Source organism: Ranitomeya variabilis, chromosome 1, assembly GCF_051348905.1.
Source record: "Ranitomeya variabilis isolate aRanVar5 chromosome 1, aRanVar5.hap1, whole genome shotgun sequence".
Classification (NCBI taxonomy): domain Eukaryota; kingdom Metazoa; phylum Chordata; class Amphibia; order Anura; family Dendrobatidae; genus Ranitomeya; species Ranitomeya variabilis.
The window spans coordinates 1157516526-1157534575 of NC_135232.1; the positions used below are offsets into that span (position 1 = coordinate 1157516526).

The 18050-nt window shown below is 44.1% G+C and overlaps 1 protein-coding gene across 1 annotated transcript in view; it reads left to right on the forward strand.

The window, feature by feature from the left end:
• The first annotated feature begins 7770 nt into the window (after positions 1-7770).
• LOC143801145 (vomeronasal type-2 receptor 26-like) overlaps positions 7771-18050 on the forward strand; it is a 70067-nt gene continuing 59787 nt past the window's right edge. The window contains exons 1-2 of the mRNA XM_077281229.1: positions 7771-7920; positions 11216-12013. Coding sequence (XP_077137344.1) covers positions 7771-7920; positions 11216-12013 — 948 coding nt within the window. The remainder of the gene's footprint in view (positions 7921-11215; positions 12014-18050) is intronic.

An 18050-nucleotide genomic window follows, 5' to 3' on the forward strand; every position in this document is an offset into this window, starting at 1 on the left:
CCTGGGACACATGAACTTCGAAACCGTGCTGCTGTATTTGGATGATGTCATTGTCTTCTCTAAGACCTACAAAGACCATCTGAAGCACCTGGCCGAGGTGTTTGAAGCCCTGTCCAACTTTGGCTTAAAGGTGAAACCGTCCAAGTGTCATCTGCTGAAACCTAAAGTGCAGTACCTGGGCCATGTGGTGAGCGCTGAAGGAGTGGCCCCAGACCCCGACAAGGTCACGGTGATCAAGGACTGGCCAAGGCCCAGTGACCTTCACGAAGCTCGGCAGTTCCTCGGGCTGGTAGGCTATTACCGGAGGTTCATTAAGGACTTTACCAAGAAGGCCGCACCCTTGCAAAACCTGTTGGTGGGCCAACCAAAGAAGACCAAGGGGAGAAACACCCCCTTTGATTGGAACGAGGAGCTGGAGGGATCCTTCGCTTGTTTGAAGTCGGCACTGACGAGAGAAGAGGTACTGGCTTATCCCGAATATGACCAACCGTTTGTGCTGTACACAGATGCCAGCAATGTAAGATTAGGAGCCGTGCTGTCCCAGGTCCAGAAAGGCAAAGAAAGGGTGATCGCTTACGCCAGCAGGAAACTCCGTCCCACGGAAAGAAACCCTGACAACTACAGTTCCTTTAAGCTGGAATTCCTTGCCATCGTCTGGGCAGTGACAGAGAGGTTCAAACACTACCTGGCCTCCGCGAAATTCACCGTCTTCACGGATAACAATCCGCTAACGCATCTGGATACTGCCAAACTCGGGGCCTTGGAACAGCGGTGGATGGCCCGGCTGTCCAACTACGATTTCACCATCAAGTACCGGGCGGGACACAAGAATGCCAATGCCGATGCCTTGTCCCGAATGCCCAATTTGCCAGAAACGGGAGAAGACCCGGAGGCACTTGAAGAGGTGGAGCTGCCTGCATTCCATCGCCCCAAAGCCACTCAGAACTCTCATCGTGTGAAGAACAGGCACAGGAACCAAACGGATGCCACGCTGAATCCCCTGCCCCATCACGGGTGGGCGGAGACCCAGGATGGTGACCCCGCGGTCCGTCGGGTGAAAGAGCTCTTGACGCAGGCAGGGTTGCATCCCGGCCCAGATGATCCACAGGAAACCCAACAGCTGTGGAAGGGGAGAAGCAAACTGTTTATCCATGATGGCAAGCTGTGCAGGAGGAGCATCGACCCACATACTCATGAATTGGTGTGGCAGATAGTGGTGCCAAGGCGAGATGCGCCCATGGTTCTGGGAGCCTACCACGATGGAGCCGGACACTTCGGATAGAGAGGCTACTCCGAGGGAGGTTCTATTGGATTGGCATGAAGAGAGCCATTGAGAAGTGGTGTCGGGAGTGCGGTCCATGTAGCCTACGCAGGAAGGACCGTGGCAGCCAACGGGCTCCCCTGCAGCCTATCATCACCAAACGGCCGCTCGAACTGGTCGCGCTGGATCATGTGAAGTTGACACCTAGCCGGTCAGGCTATATCTACGCTCTTACCATCGTAGATCACTACTCCAGATTTTTGGTGGTTGTACCTGTCAAGGATCTAACGGCCAGGACTGCCGCCAAGGCCTTCCAGCAGTACTTTTGTAGGCCCCATGGCTACCCGGAGAAGTTACTGACCAATCAGGGACCAGCATTCGAAGCAGAAGTGTTCCAAGAGTTCTGCCAACTGTACGGGTGTAAGAAGATCCGAACCACGCCGTACCATCCTCAAACCAATGGGATGTGCGAAAAGATGAACCAGGTGGTGATCGACTTATTGAAGACCTTGCCCGTAGAGGAACAGAACCTGTGGCCGACAAAGTTGCCTGACTTGGTGGATATCTACAATCACATCCCAGTAAATTCCACCAACTGTACTCCAGCGTACCTAATGAGGGGAAGGCCTAGCCAGTTACCCGTTGATCTGGACATGGGGGTCCTAGTCCCCGAAGATACCTCGCCGGATGCAGATTGGGATGCAGAAAGGCAGGGAAGGTACCGCAAAGTACAGGAGTGCGTGGAAAGAAGTCTCGCCCAGGCTAGGCAAAAACAAGAAAGGGACTACAACCAGCACGCTCCTGCGATTCCCCTGTCACCTGGTGAGCAAGTACTTAAACGAAAGAGGAGACTACACAAGCTCGATGACCAATGGGAAGCGGTACCGTATACCATCCTGCCATCCGATTTCGACAACACGAAGGCCTGTCTCATCAGCAAGGACAGAGGGGAGACCTCGACAGCGGTATCCAGGGATCACCTTAAGGTCTGCCCTGATAAGTTGAGAGAGAGGGACACGGCCCCAAGAATCTCCCCGCCGGTGGAAAAGGAGAAGATGATCCATACCATCCTTGGTGACTTTCCCCAGTCCTGGACTCAGATAAATCAGGCCATCGTGGTACCTGTTCTAACGTTTCAACAGCCGGACCCACCAGAAGCAATGGTGGTACCAGATCATCCGGCCCCGCAACCTCAACAAGCCCTACCTGAAGATGCCATGCCAACTGTTGAACCGGCAAATCCTCCCTCTGCTATGGGTGAATCTGCTGTACCCACTGTTGATAGCAGCAGCTCTGAGAGCCCCATCCTGCCAGTGCTACCCAGACTCACTAGAAGTGTAGCTAGAAGACAGTGCACTACACCAGCGGTAGCAAGCATAGCGGGCCCTGTTAGGCCAATAGCAACCCCTGCGCTGCGAAGGTCCACACGCAGCACTCAGAACCAAACTCCCCTCCGCTACAAAACTTGGAGGTATTAGCGAGGGCTGCTATTTAGTTGAAAATGTTTGTGTGCATATCTTTTGCTACAGGTTTTAAAATGGACAATAGAGTAATGGACGGTGAATTGCTCAAAAACTTTCAAAAGGGGGACCCCTTTGTTTACCCGGGGTCCCCGCTGTTTCAACCATTGAGCTGAGAGTCATAAACTGTGCATGACCTAACTTTTGCAACGTTCAAGAGTCCTCACCTCCCATAAAGGGAAGCACTGTTATGTTTAATTGTTTATGCTATTTCAAAATTTTGTGTGTTTTCTGTTAACATGTATTGTTGTTCTTGTTTTCCCAGTCCGGGAGTACTGGATTTAACCGAGGGGAGTGCAGTGCCCCAGAGTCCTGGTCGTTGCAGTAATGTCACTCTGCCACTAAGGGGAGTGATGTTACGTCTGATTGCACTAAAGGAGTTTCTCTGACCAGGTAACACTCACACTACACTTCACACTCCGGCCACCAGGGGGGGTGGTTCTATCTAGTAGGCCACTCCTCACACTCTGGTAAAACTGGGGGTTGGACAGGAAGACAGAGAGAAGTAACTGGGAAGAGCTAGAGAGAGGACCTGTCAGGGATGGGATCCTGGCAGACTCCTAAGAGCAGAACTAACCAGTGAACAACGGGAATACAGAAATGAGGCATTAGGACCAGAAGGAGTCGTGCTGTTAGACCGAGGCAACATCCTTCTGAGGCGCAAACATTCGGTGGCCGGAACGCCGAGCAAGTAAGAGACTCTAAGTACTACTGCAAACCACGGCCGGACAGCCAATTATAGGTTGGCTGTCTCACACAAATCACCTAAGCAGACAATGGAGGCAGCTGTGGGAGAGGGGCGACTCTAGGGTCCCGGAAGAACTCCAGGCCTACCCCGTCATACGGGTGCGTCCTACCATGTCACCTGGGGGACGGAGAGAACGAACATCAGGGACAGACAGAATCAGTTGTGAGGACTATCCCGGGAGCTCAGCAGGGAAGGACTACAACACACAGCGCTAGAAGGTAGACACTGATTACCACCTGTAAAGAGAACTCCTGATGTGCCTTTGGACTGGCCGGTCTCTTACAGCCCTGTTGACAGCACTCTGGACTGAGGATTCTAAAACCTTCAGTAAAGAGGTAAAGAGACTGCAACCTGGTGTCCTCGTTATTTACTACGACCTACACTGCACCGCAATATCACCACCATTTACCACTACCCTTGCACCGGACGTCCCCGCGCAGGCAGGGCCACGGACCGGGTCTAGCCACCGTGACAACCCCAGAACAAGAGACTCAGAGGCCTGGTACCGGGTGCCCATCGGCCCTGCGGCAGTGGGGGCGCTCCACTTTCATTAGCTATAGACGGTACTGCAAACACATCTGTATTAGCTTATGTTCAGTGGGGATGGCCTGAGGACAGGGAGGAGGAGGATGAGAAATAAAGAGGAGGACAGCATGGTCAGTCATCCTGTTGGTGAGGACACGGAAGTCTTGCCTGTTAGCAGCATGGCTGACTTTATGTTGCGCTGCATTTCACCTGACCCTCAGATTATCAAAATTTTGGGTGACACTCATTACTGGTTGGTGACACTTATAGATCCATGCTACAAGGGGAACTTTCAATCTCTTCTGCCTGAAGCAGAGAGGTGTACAAAAATGTTGCAGTACCACAGGGCCCTTGTAGAGAAATTACTTAGAAAATTCCCAGGTGAGAACGCTGGCAGCAGACATCAAAGTTTGTTGTACAACCAAGGACTCCAAGTGAGAGAGACAGAAGTACAATCCAGCTCAAGCAGGGGAACAATGGCCAAGTTCTGGGACAGTTTTCTCACACCCTCCCATCGTGGCGGCACAGAGGCAAGGGGTGCTGTCACAAGAAGTGCAATGTTTGGGAAGATGGTGAGGGAGTACCATGCAGATCATACAAATGCCTTCCTTGATTCCTCTGTGCCTTTTAATTATTGGGTATCCAAGCTGGACACGTGGCATGTACTAGCTCTCTACGCCTTGGAGGTCCTGGCCTGCCCAATTACATCCAAAAACAGTTCACCACCCGAAAAACTACACCACCAACCGTGATCAGGCTAGAACTTTGCTTCGATCATTGGAGAAACATTTAATATTGGAAATGAGAGATATGTGGGAGGTGGCTTCATTGGAAAAATATGTTGAGGCAGGCTCAGTCCCTAGGGTCTTAGAATCTACAAAATGCTCGCAGGTGATTTTGGTGACCCCAATACACAGGCAGACTGGGACAAATTGTTTTCAAACTTTTCCAATCAGGCCCTCCAGTTCATTATTGATAAACATAAGTCAAATTTTAGGAAAACTAGTCTGACAATCTCGCAACTTTTTGACCAATTAGATGCGTGTAACCAGGATGAAAGCATCCATGACTTCACCTCTAGTATCATGTATAGATTAAAAGAAAAAGAGAAGGAAATCATAAATAAAAAAATGCGTAAATTTGCCCTTGATAATATTCTATTGGAAAATACACCAACATCCTTGTTGCCAGAAGATCATGAAGAATTAAATATAAGCTTAACCACTAAATTTGTAACCTTGGATGAATTAAACGTGACCTCAACCCATAACTCAATAGATGCATCTCTTGCCTTCTCAACATATAGCAACTCCACACAATATATGCCGGTATCCATCCGAAATAATAATTGCCTAATACGTACTAATTCACTTCAAGATGATACACTTCCATACACCATACAAAGAAATGAGGAGGAACCCCTGTCCTCGGAATCCCCTATCGTAGAAACAATTGAAATTCAAACACGAAACCGATTCTCCCAATTAACCTCACTGGTCGAGGAACCAGGCAACACTGAGGAATGGGAACAATCTACACCATCCACGAGTAATTATTGCAATTCACCTTTAAGAATAACCAATAAATGACATAACAAACCCAACTGTAACTTTTTACAATCTATAAATCCCTTGAATAAATGAACACCAATGACTAATTCAAGGAAAATCCCAGGCAAATCTGCCGTAACCAGAGGCCATCCTAATAAAATTAGCACTAACCCTAAAGTGCACACATCCGTGAACCGGGATTTTTTCTGGGTACAAGGCCAAAAACAAAAAGAGGCAAGAGGAGTGGGAAACTCTCCAAAAAGAAAATAATAAAGAAAAGCAAAACTGGTCTAAACGACCAGAAAATCTTACAATTCTTACAAATTATCACCAAACGAAGAATCCCTCTTACAAAAAGGCTTGAAATTTGCTCCCACTTCGAATGCAAACCCATTTAACCTATATGTAGGTATAAAAAAATTTCTCCGCAATCTAGCCATAAAGAAATACTTTCTTAAGAAAAATGAAACCAACCTTGGTACACACTATTCGACTTTAACCACCACTTCAGAATACACTGTGATCAAAATGATTCTGCACAAAGAGTTTAGGAGTGATAAGGTTAGAATTTTTTAGTTGTCATGTAAACTCATTGATGGAGATGTGTGTCAGGGCTCTTTATATCACTGAAAGCAATTGCAGATACCTGTGCACATTAGTTTAGCCGGTGTGTCCAAATAAAGGCAAGACTACTTAAGAAGGCTGTTCCACATTATTAAGCAGCCTACATTTTTTGCCAAAATGGGAAAGAAAAAGAATGTGTCGGCTGCTGAGAAGCAACAAATTGTGGAGTATTTAGGTCAAGGCATGACTACAATCAACATTGCCAAGACACTTCATTGTGATCATCGCACAATCAAGAAGTATGTAGCTGATTCCCAGCACACACGTGTGCGTGCTGATAAGGAAAAAATGAGGACTCTTTCCAACAGGTAATTGCGTAAGGTTAAAAGAGCAGCTGCAAAAATGCCTTGTCATAGCAGCAGACAAGTTTTTGAAGCTGCTGGTGCCTCCAACGTCCCCAGAACAACAAGATGCAGGGTCCTTCAGAGGTTTGCAGCTGTGCGTAAGCCATCCTGTCGACCACCTCTATCCACTGCACACAAGCAGAAACGGCTCCAGTGGGCCAAACGATACATGAAGACTGACTTCTAAAACTGTTTTGTTCACCGATGAGTGCCGTGCAACACTCGATGGTCCAGATGGATGGAGTGGAGGATGGCTGGTTGATGGACACCCCATGAAAACACGGCTAAGGTGCCAACAAAGAAGAGGTGGAGTAATGTTTTGGGCTGGAATCAAGGGGAGAGAGATTGTCGGCCCCTTTATGATCCCTGAAGGGGTAAAGATGAACTCCATAATCTATGTGGAGTTTCTAAAACAACATTTCCTCCCATGGTTCAAGAGGAAGAACCATGCTTTCCGCAGCAAGATCATTTTCATGCATGATAATGCACCGTCTCATGCTGCAAAAAACACATCTGCATCTCTGGCTGCTATGGACATAAAAGAGGACAAACTTACGGTGTGTCCACCATTTTCCCCTGACCTCAACCCCATTGAGAACCTCTGGAACATCATCAAAAGGAGTGTCTATGATGGCGGGAGGCAGGTCACATCTAAGCAACAGCTCTGGGAAGGGATTCTGTCCACATGCAAAACAATTGAAGCAGAAAACATCCAAAACCTCACAAATTCAATGGACCAGAGAGTTCAGAAGCTTCTTTCCAACAAGGGGTCTTGTGTGCAAATGTAACATCACCTAGAATAAAGTTTTCACTTGAAAACTGTTTGATTTCATTTTGTAATAAGCTGATAATGCTTATAACTTCACAATTGACCATTTTTTTGTTCAAAATAAAACAAAAAAGGTTGAAAACTCTGCTGTGCATAATAATTTGGATTGTGTATTGTGAGTGTTTATTTTTTTTAAAAAGATACTGTTTTCATAGGCAGTTTGTTCCAAAACATTGCAATTATAATAGAATAGTAGATGACTGGAAAATAACAATGACTGCAATTCAGATAAGTAATTTAGAGAAAATAGGAGGAAATATTATTTGCATAATAATTTGGAACACAGTGTATATCAATACCAATCTTTCTCAACCGTCGTCATTTAATCCTGTCCAAGAATACTCCAATGCCTTTAAAGCTTTTGAAACCATGGTCACCAAGGACATTAAGAAATTAAATAAGAAAAATCCCAAGTTCACTTATCATAATCTAAATCGTCAAGAAAGACAATCCATGATTGACCTTCAAGAAAACAATGAAATAATTATCCGCCCAGCAGATAAGGGAGGCGGGATTGTTGTAATGGACACATCTATGTACCACAACGAATCATTGAAACTTCTGAGTGATACTATCACATATAAAAAAAATTTGGGGACCCCACTATTGAATTCACTAAGAAACTGAATACACTAGCCACGAAAGGAAAATCCTTGGGCATACTCACCAAAAAAGAACATCAATTCATCAATAACAAAACTGCTAGTATAGCGATTTTTTACCATATTCCAAAGATTCATAAAAATACAACACATCCTCCTGGTCGGCCAATCATATCCTGTATCAATTGCCTAACAGCAAACCTGTCTCGGTACGTAGACTCACATCTACAGCGATGCATGTCACTGATACCGGCATACCTAAAAGATACCAGCCACATATTACAAATTTTAAATCAATTGGAATGGCAAGAACGTTTCACCTTAGGGACTCTTGACATAAAATCTTTGTACACCATAATTGATCATGACAATGGCTGCCAAGCAGCTAAATTTTACCTCCAGGCACTAGGGCAATACAAAGAACTACAAATAGAATTTATCACTGACAGTATCGAGTTCATCCTAAAGCATAATTATTTTAAGTATGAAAAGCAGTTTTATCTCCAAATGCATGGGACCGCGATGGGTACGCGGTTCGCGCCCGGGTATGCTAATATATATGTAAGAAAATGGGAGCATGATTATATATATAAGAATGGTAAATTGAGGGAGGGACTTATATTATGCCGTCGCTTCATTGACGACATCATATTCATCTGGAATTGTTCATCCCCAGCCCTACAATCATTCATGTCAAACCTGAACAACAATAATTACGGCTTGGAGTTCACGCCAACCATAAGCAGAACCAGTATAAACTTTCTAGATTTAACCGTCTGTGTGGAGAACAACAAATTGGTCACAAACTGTTTTCGCAAAGACGTGGACTTCAACAGTTTCATTCATATGACCAGCTGTCATTTACCCATCTGGCTTGCAAATATCCCAAGGGGCCAATATATGCGAATCAGACGCAATTGTTCCAACACAAAAGATTACCATATTGAAAGCGATCGTTTGACAGCAGAATTTGTGAAAAAGGGGTACAACCCATTGGCCCTACACCAATCTAGAAAGGAAATAATGCATATGTCAAGAAAAACTATGATATATAAAACCTGTACAAACCCCAGTCCACCAACACTCCAGGAACAGATAGGCAAATTACCTATAATCACCAAGTTCCATTCTGGATATAGAAGGTTTAATAACATAATCCGGAAACACTGGCCTATATTACAAGGCGATAAACACATTGGGGATTTATTACCGAAAAATCCAAGGTTCGTGTACACCAAAGCACAAAATTTGGGTCTCTTACTTGCCCCCACTACTAAACCAGTACTATCTAATTCCATAAATACAAATAAAGTGCCAACTACCAGAACGATAGGTTTCAGATCATATGGCAGATGTTTTTGCAGCAAACATACAAAATGTGGCAGGAAAATTTACACATCTTTTACAGATACAAACAGTCAGCATAAAGGAACATCTGGATAATATCCGGAAGGACTTCACAGGGCATCTCTTATCTCGACACTTTCAGGAGAAACACAACAAATCATGTGAGGATATCTCCTTCTATGGTATTCAAACCGTACCCAAGAGTCCAAGGGGTGGCAATTACATTAAAATCATGTCAAGAATAGAATCAAAATGGATTTTCTCCCTGGACAGCCTGGCACCCAAGGGGTTGAAACAGGAAATTGAACTCTATGCCTTTTTTTAGACACGACATCAAACTAAATTCCATCCCTCAGGATACTAAGTGTAATAGCTTTCAATACAGCAAAGTATAATCTAGTGAACAGGTGAGCATCCCATGTTAACACCATAAATTGGTAACTACATATAGAGACAGACGTCTAACAAGTGTCAGAGGGATCGAACTTTTTAAAACATATTTTATGTATCTTTTAATGTTTGTGCATTTTATTTCTCTATTTATACTATTATGGTATTTTTTTTTTTTTGTCTCTCGGCTGCATTTAGTTGGCCTGGTTGAGAGACTGAACCCCATTTTAACATTTTTCAACCTTTTAACTATTTAAGAGTAATAAAGTATTGACCTTTTAGCAATTTCAAGTTTTAGATTATTCTGTATTTCAGCTCCAATTAGTAGGCAATTCGATTAAGATCCATATTCAAGCACATAAACACACACCAGTGTGCAAACCAATTATTTTATGCAGGTGCGATTCTTTAATTGAACAAGTGCCACCAATAATTACACACAGAAGGGGAGGGCACGCTGCTACATAAGAGCAAAAAAACTTGGGAGCAGCAATAACCCTGACGAAGAGGGCCTGGAACACAGCGAAATACTTCCGGGACACAGTGCGCCGGCGCATGCACACTAATGCTTTTCGGCTTTGTCCGCACTGCAGTTGGGCAAAGCATACTGCGCGTGCGCAAGGCAAGATTGCCTTGCGCAGGCATGTACTATGGAGGACACAGCATGAACTTCAATCCAATAATGCGGCCAGCATGCAGCCAGCGGGTAAGGAAAGGGTGAATCAAACACATGAAAACCCCGCCCATATGACCTTGCAATGTATCCTGCCTGGTTGCAGCGGCGGCAGATGAGTCGACCATCCTGACTGAGAAGGTTAACATTTTCTGTTATGTTTTATCTTCCAACAAATTTCTGATGTGTTTTTACAAGATCGAGGATCCAGGGAATAAAAGTCAAAGCTTTTGAGGTTGGATATAGGTGGTTCTCTTTTGGGTTTCCTCTTACCTGAACCTTGGTTCCATCTCAGAAATATAGTATAACAAATTCATGTTACACTGATGATCCCACATCTCAAGTCCTAAGATGAGTCAGGCCAAGAAGAAAGACTGAGAAAGGAAGGACACATCTGTATAATGATCATTTGTAATCTCTTCTATTAGACATGTATACATTGCCTCTGTTACTTGTAAGTTACTCTAGAAGTTTAGTCTTTTTCTACTAATGAAAATGTTTAAAAAATACCCTCAAATTTATTCAAGTAAAGCACACTTATTCTACCGATCCTCTACAGCTTCTCTTCCAACGATGCCCAGGTCCCCTACCGGTCTCTGGACTTACTGTTCCATTGTAAACAAGAAGTGTGGAGACTGTCAGGGGCAAAATGATTGGAGGGGATTGGTAAAGAAAACACGTTTTACTATTAAATGAAAGTATTTGGGGTGATTTTAGAAAAGAAACAGAATTCAAGGTTGACAACACTTTCACCAACCTACTCATGATTTAATTAATAAAACTATTGTATTTCTTTGAATAGATGAGTTATGAAGGTCTTCATCCGTTATCAAGGAATAGTGATCTTTACAAGACATTTTTCACAACTGCTCAGCATGAAAGCATTAGATCTTCAGCTATTTCCAGGATTGCACAATTCTTCGGATGGGACTGGGTTGGAATTCTTACACCCTTTGATAACAGTGGAGATGAAGAAGCACGAACCTTGAGTAAGGAACTGAAACGGTATGGAGTCTGTGTTGCATATATTATACAATTGTCCAGTGATTTGTCCAGAAATTTGCAAAAGTTAAATATCATTCAGAAATCTAAAGCCAGAGTCATAATAATATGTGGAAAATTCCTTTACCACTACCAGTTTTTAAAAGACTTGGAATTTAGAGAAAATATCACCTTCATCCTGCACGAGTCTTGGTCTCATGGATTTCATCTAGGAGAAGAGTTTTTACAGGCGATTAACTTCAGCTTTATAATATCACCAATGGAGCATTATATTCCTGGTCTGAAGAATTTTCTACAATCACTAAATGTAAAGAATCGTCCTGATGACCCAATACTGGAGGATATTTTGTATTATTATTTCTCTTGTTTTATTCCAAATCTGCAGAAACTTTCTACCTTACAAACTCTCTATAATGTATCTCTGAAGAACTGTTCTGGAGGACGATATCCCATTACATCCATGTTATCTGAACCACAGTATCACAACTTCTACCTGGTCCACACTGTAGTGTATATATTGGTTTATGCTCTGCGGGAAATCGTTATCAATAGAAAAGGAACATATGATGAATCTAGACCGAACGGATTTAGAGGAAAGGTCAGTAATAATAATGATAAGAATAGTGATGATAATAATAACACTGGTGTATGTGAATTTAGGAAAATTGTTTCAAATCCAGTGACTGATTCTTGTTTTCTTATGCTCTGATTTCAAAGAACACTTCTATAATTAACCATAACTTATGGATTTTACAGAAAACGCACATGAAACACATACAAGTGAGATGAACAAGAAAAATCTTTATTGTAACCAAAAATCTACACAGTGTTATATATAAAAAGGTATTGAGTATCCATTGTGCAACTTTTTTGGAATTTAAAACATGTATATATGACACTGCGCTAGATGGAAATATGCAGAGTGTGACACATAAAGAAAAAGCATTTATATACTGTATATGTATAAGTGAGGACATAAAAGGCAAACAGGCAACTGATAGCAAAAACCACTAGAAAAAAAGTGATAATTACACCTACAGTTGTTAGCTGAGCGGCGATGTACCTACAGCAATAAGTGCCAACTTCATACAATGCATTAAATAAAACCAGCCATAGTGAGCGCTCAGAGACATTGTGTCCCCTCGGTGGGTGTTGTACGGCAGCTGCTTGTAATGCTATTGTGATTCTAGGTTAGCCGATTATAGGAGCCAATCGCTCCTTATATAATTGGTGATTGTAATTAGGGTTTAGCCTAGGTCGGCTTCATTTGATACCTACAATCTCAGGATACATGCCCCAACACAAGCCTGCTAGGTTGCTATTTAAGGCTAATTGAATCTAATTATTATTATTATTTATTTATTTCTATAGCACCATTGATTCCATGGTGCTGTACATGAGAAGGAGTAACATACAAATTACATCACTTACAGTAAGCAAACTAACAATGACAGACTGGTACAGAGGGGCGAGGACCCTGCCCTTGCGAGCTTACATTCTACAGGATGATGGGGATGGAGACAATAGGTTGAGGGTTGCAGGAGCTCCGGTGTTGGTGAGGTGGTAGCTTCAGTAGTGGTAAGGAGGCAGCGGGGTCAGTGCAGGCTGTAGGCTTTCCTGAGGAGATGGGTTTTCAGGTTCCATCTGAAGTATCCGAATGTGGTTGATAGTTGAATGTGTTGAGGCAGAGAATTCTAGAGGATGGGGGATATTCTGGAAAAGTCTTGGAGGCGGTTGGGTGAGGAGTGGATAAGTGTGGAGGAGAGTAGGAGGTCTTGGGAGGACCAGATATTACGTGAGGGAAGATATTGGGAGATTAGTTCAGAGATATATGGAGGAGGCAGGTTATGGATGGCTTTGTAGGTCAGTATTAGTAATTTGAAACGGATACACTGAGGGAATGGGAGCCAGTGAAGAGATTTGCAGAGAGGGGAAGTGGAGGAGTAGCAAGGAGAGAGATGAATTAGTCGGGCAGCAGAGTTAAGGATGGACTGGAGAGGTGCAAGGGTGTTAGCAGGGAGGCCACAGAAAAGGATGTTGCATGTTGTGAACTGTATTTCTTGGCTCCCTCTTGTGATCACTAGCGGTATGACACTTGGATTGTCTTTCTCCAGGTTGGTACCCACCTGGTTCGTTAGGCCTTGGGTGTTCCTATTTAGACTTCCTGGAAACTCAGTCTAGTGCCTGGAATCGATGTAGTCAGTCTATGTCTTTTTGCTCGTGTCTCCTGGTCTCCTGCTTTTTGCAAGATAAGCTAAGTCCTGCTTTCTTATTTTTGTTTATTCGCATTACTGCTATTTTGTTCCAGCTTGTTACAATGTGATTCCTGATTTTTGCTGGAAGCTCTAGGGGGCTGATATTCTCCCCCCACACCATTAGTCGGTGCGGGGGTTCTTGGATATTCAGCGTGGATATTTTTGTAGGGTTTTTGCTGACCGCATAAGTCCTCTTCCTATTTTCTGCTATTAATTAGTGGGCCTCACTTTGCTAAATCTAGTTCATACTTATGTTTGTCTTTTCTTCTTACCTCACCGTTATTATTTGTTGGGGGCTTGTATCATAACTTTGGGGTCCTTTCTCTTGAGGCAAGTGAGGTCTTATTTCCTCTGAAAGGGGTAGTTAGTTCTCCGGCTGGTGCGAGACGTCTAGAATCAACGTAGGTACGTTCCCCGGCTACTTCTAGTTGTTGTGCTAGGATCAGATATACGGTCAGCCAAGTTACCACCTCCCTATGAGCTTGATTTTGAGTTTGCGGACTTAGATGGAATTTCTGTGATTCTCTACCACTAGGATCATAACAGTATTCCAGGCCCTAAAGTGAATATTTAATGCATTGCAGAAGCGGGATTAAAAGAAAAGAAGTTCTGAGTTTGTTTTTTTTTTTCTTCTTCCCCTTTTTCCTCTGAGTGGCTTGAAGCTCTGCTGCAGACATGAATGTTCAGACTCTGATTACTAGTGTGGATCAGCTTGCTAAACAAGTGCAGGGCATTCAGGATTTTGTTACTAGTAGTCCTATGTCAAAGCCTAAGATACCTATTCCTGAGCTTTTCTCTGGTGATCGATTTAAATTTAGGAATTTTAGGAATAATTGCAAATTGTTTCTATCTTTGAGACCGCGTTCGTCTGGAGACTCAGCTCAGCAAGTTAAAATTGTTATCTCTTTCTTGCGTGGCGACCCTCAGGATTGGGCTTTTTCATTGGCGCCAGGAGATCCGGCATTGGCAAATATTGATGCGTTTTTTCTGGCGCTTGGATTACTTTATGAGGAGCCCAATCTTGAAATTCAGGCAGAAAAAGCGTTGCTGGCTATCTCTCAGGGCCAGGATGAGGCTGAAGTGTATTGCCAAAAATTTCGGAAATGGTCCGTGCTCACTCAATGGAATGAGTGTGCTCTGGCCGCAAATTTCAGAAATGGCCTTTCTGAAGCCATTAAGAATGTGATGGTGGGTTTTACCATCCCTACAAGTCTGAGTGATTCTATGGCTCTGGCCATTCAGATAGATCGGCGTTTGCGGGAGCGCAAATCTGCTAATCCTCTGGCAGTGTTATCTGAACGGACACCTGACTCAATGTTATGTGATAGAATTCAGACTAGAACTGAACGACAAAATCATAGACGTCAGAATGGGTTGTGTTTTTACTGTGGTGATTCTACACATGTTATCTCAGCATGCTCTAAACGCCTAACAAAGATGGTTAGTCCTGTCACCATTGGTAATTTGCATCCTAAGTTTATTTTGTCTGTAACTCTAATTTGCTCATTGTCTTCCTACCCTGTTATGGCGTTTGTGGATTCAGGTGCTGCCCTGAGTCTTATGGACTTGTCGTTTGCCAAGCGCTGTGGTTTTGTCCTGGAGCCTTTAAAAAATCCCATTCCTCTTAGAGGAATTGATGCTACGCCATTGGCGGAGAATAAACCGCAGTATTGGACACAAGTGACCATGTGCATGACTCCTGAACATCGGGAGGTGATTCGTTTTCTTGTTCTGCATAAAATGCATGATTTGGTCGTTTTAGGTCTGCCATGGTTACAGACCCATAATCCAGTCTTGGATTGGAAGGCAATGTCTGTGTCAAGTTGGGGTTGTCAGGGAATTCATTGCGATTCTCCGTCGGTGTCTATTGCTTCTTCTACTCCTTCTGAAGTTCCGGAGTATTTGTTGGACTATCAGGATGTATTTAGTGAGTCCAGGTCCAGTGCCCTTCCTCCTCATAGGGACTGCGACTGCGCTATAGATTTGATTCCTGGTAGTAAATTTCCTAAGGGACGTTTATGTAATCTATCTGTACCTGAACATGCCGCAATGCGTTCTTATATAAAGGAGTCTTTGGAGAAGGGACATATTCGTCCATCCTCTTCCCCTCTTGGTGCGGGATTCTTTGTTGTAGCCAAAAAGGACGGGTCTTTGAGACCTTGTATAGACTATCGGCTTCTGAATAAAATCACGGTCAAATTTCAGTATCCTTTGCCACTATTGTCGGACTTGTTTGCTCGGATTAAGGGTGCCAAGTGGTTCACCAAGATAGATCTTCGTGGTGCGTACAACCTTGTGCGCATTAAGCAGGGAGATGAATGGAAAACTGCGTTTAATACGCCCGAAGGTCATTTTGAGTACTTGGTGATGCCTTTTGGGCTCTCTAATGCTCCTTCAGTGTTTCAGTCCTTTATGCATGACATCTTCCGGAAGTATCTAGATAAATTTATGATTGTTTATCTGGATGATATTCTGGTTTTTTTTGATGATTGGGATTCTCATGTAAAGCAAGTCAGGATGGTGTTTCAGGTTTTGCGTGATAATGCTTTGTTTGTGAAGGGCTCAAAGTGTCTCTTTGGAGTGCAGAAGGTTTCCTTTCTGGGGTTCATTTTCTCCCCTTCTACAGTGGAGATGGATCCAGTAAAGGTCCGAGCTATTCATGATTGGACTCAACCCACGTCTGTTAAGAGTCTTCAGAAGTTCTTGGGTTTTGCTAATTTCTACCGTCGTTTTATTGCTAATTTCTCTAGCGTTGTTAAACCTTTGACGAATATGACCAAGAAAGGTTCTGATGTGGCTAATTGGGCTCCGGCAGCCGTGGAGGCTTTCCGGGAGCTGAAGCGCCGGTTTACTTCGGCGCCTGTTTTGTGCCAGCCTGATGTCTCATTTCCCTTTCAGGTTGAAGTGGACACTTCTGAGATCGGTGCAGGGGCTGTTTTGTCGCAGAAAGGCTCTGGTTGCTCTGTGATGAGACCTTGTGCTTTTTTTTCTAGGAAATTTTCGCCTGCGGAGCGGAACTATGATGTTGGTAATCGGGAGTTGTTGGCCATGAAGTGGGCATTTGAGGAGTGGCGTCATTGGCTCGAGGGAGCTAAGCATCGTGTGGTGGTCTTGACTGATCACAAAAATTTGATGTATCTCGAGTCTGCTAAGCGCCTGAATCCTAGACAGGCTCGTTGGTCGTTGTTTTTCTCCCGTTTTGACTTTGTGGTCTCATACCTGCCTGGTTCGAAGAATGTGAAGGCTGATGCTCTTTCTAGGAGTTTTGTGCCTGACTCTCCGGGAGTCTCAGAGCCAGCTGGTATTCTTAAAGAGGGACTAATCTTGTCGGCCATTTCTCCTGATTTGCGACGTGTGTTGCAGAGATTTCAGGCTGGTAGACCTGACCCTTGCCCACCTGATAGACTGTTTGTTCCTGATAAATGGACCAGCAGAGTTATCTCCGAGGTTCATTCCTCAGTGTTGGCAGGGCATCCTGGGATTTTTGGTACCAGAGATTTGGTAGCTAGGTCCTTTTGGTGGCCTTCCTTGTCGCAGGATGTGCGTTCTTTTGTGCAGTCCTGTGGGATTTGTGCTCGGGCTAAGCCTTGCTGTTCTCGTGCCAGCGGGTTGCTTTTGCCCTTGCCCATCCCGAAGAGGCCCTGGACACACATTTCCATGGATTTCATTTCAGATCTTCCGGTGTCTCAAGGAATGTCTGTCATCTGGGTGGTGTGTGATCGCTTTTCCAAGATGGTCCATTTGGTGCCCTTGCCTAAGTTGCCTTCCTCTTCCGATCTGGTTCCTTTGTTCTTTCAGAATGTGGTTCGTTTGCATGGCATTCCTGAGAATATCGTGTCTGACAGAGGATCCCAGTTTGTGTCCAGGTTCTGGCGATCTTTTTGTGCTAAGATGGGCATTGAATTGTCGTTCTCATCTGCCTTTCATCCTCAGACTAATGGCCAAACGGAGCGAACTAATCAGATGCTGGAGGCTTATTTGAGATGTTTTGTTTCTGTGGATCAGGATGATTGGGTGACCTTCTTGCCATTGGCTGAGTTTGCCCTCAATAATCGGGCTAGTTCCGCTACTTTGGTTTCGCCATTTTTCTGCAACTCTGGTTTTCATCCTCGTTTTTCCTCGGGTCATGTTGAATCTTCTGACTGTCCTGGGGTGGATTCCATGGTGGATAGATTGCAGCGGATTTGGAAGCATGTGGTGGACAACTTGAAATTGTCACAGGAGAAGGCTCAGCGTTTTGCCAACCGCCGCCGCGGTGTGGGTCCCCGACTTCGTGTTGGGGATTTGGTTTGGTTGTCTTCTCGGTATGTCCCTCTTAAGGTCCCTCGCTTAAGTTTAAGCCTCGCTTTATTGGTCCTTATAAAATTTTGGAAATCCTTA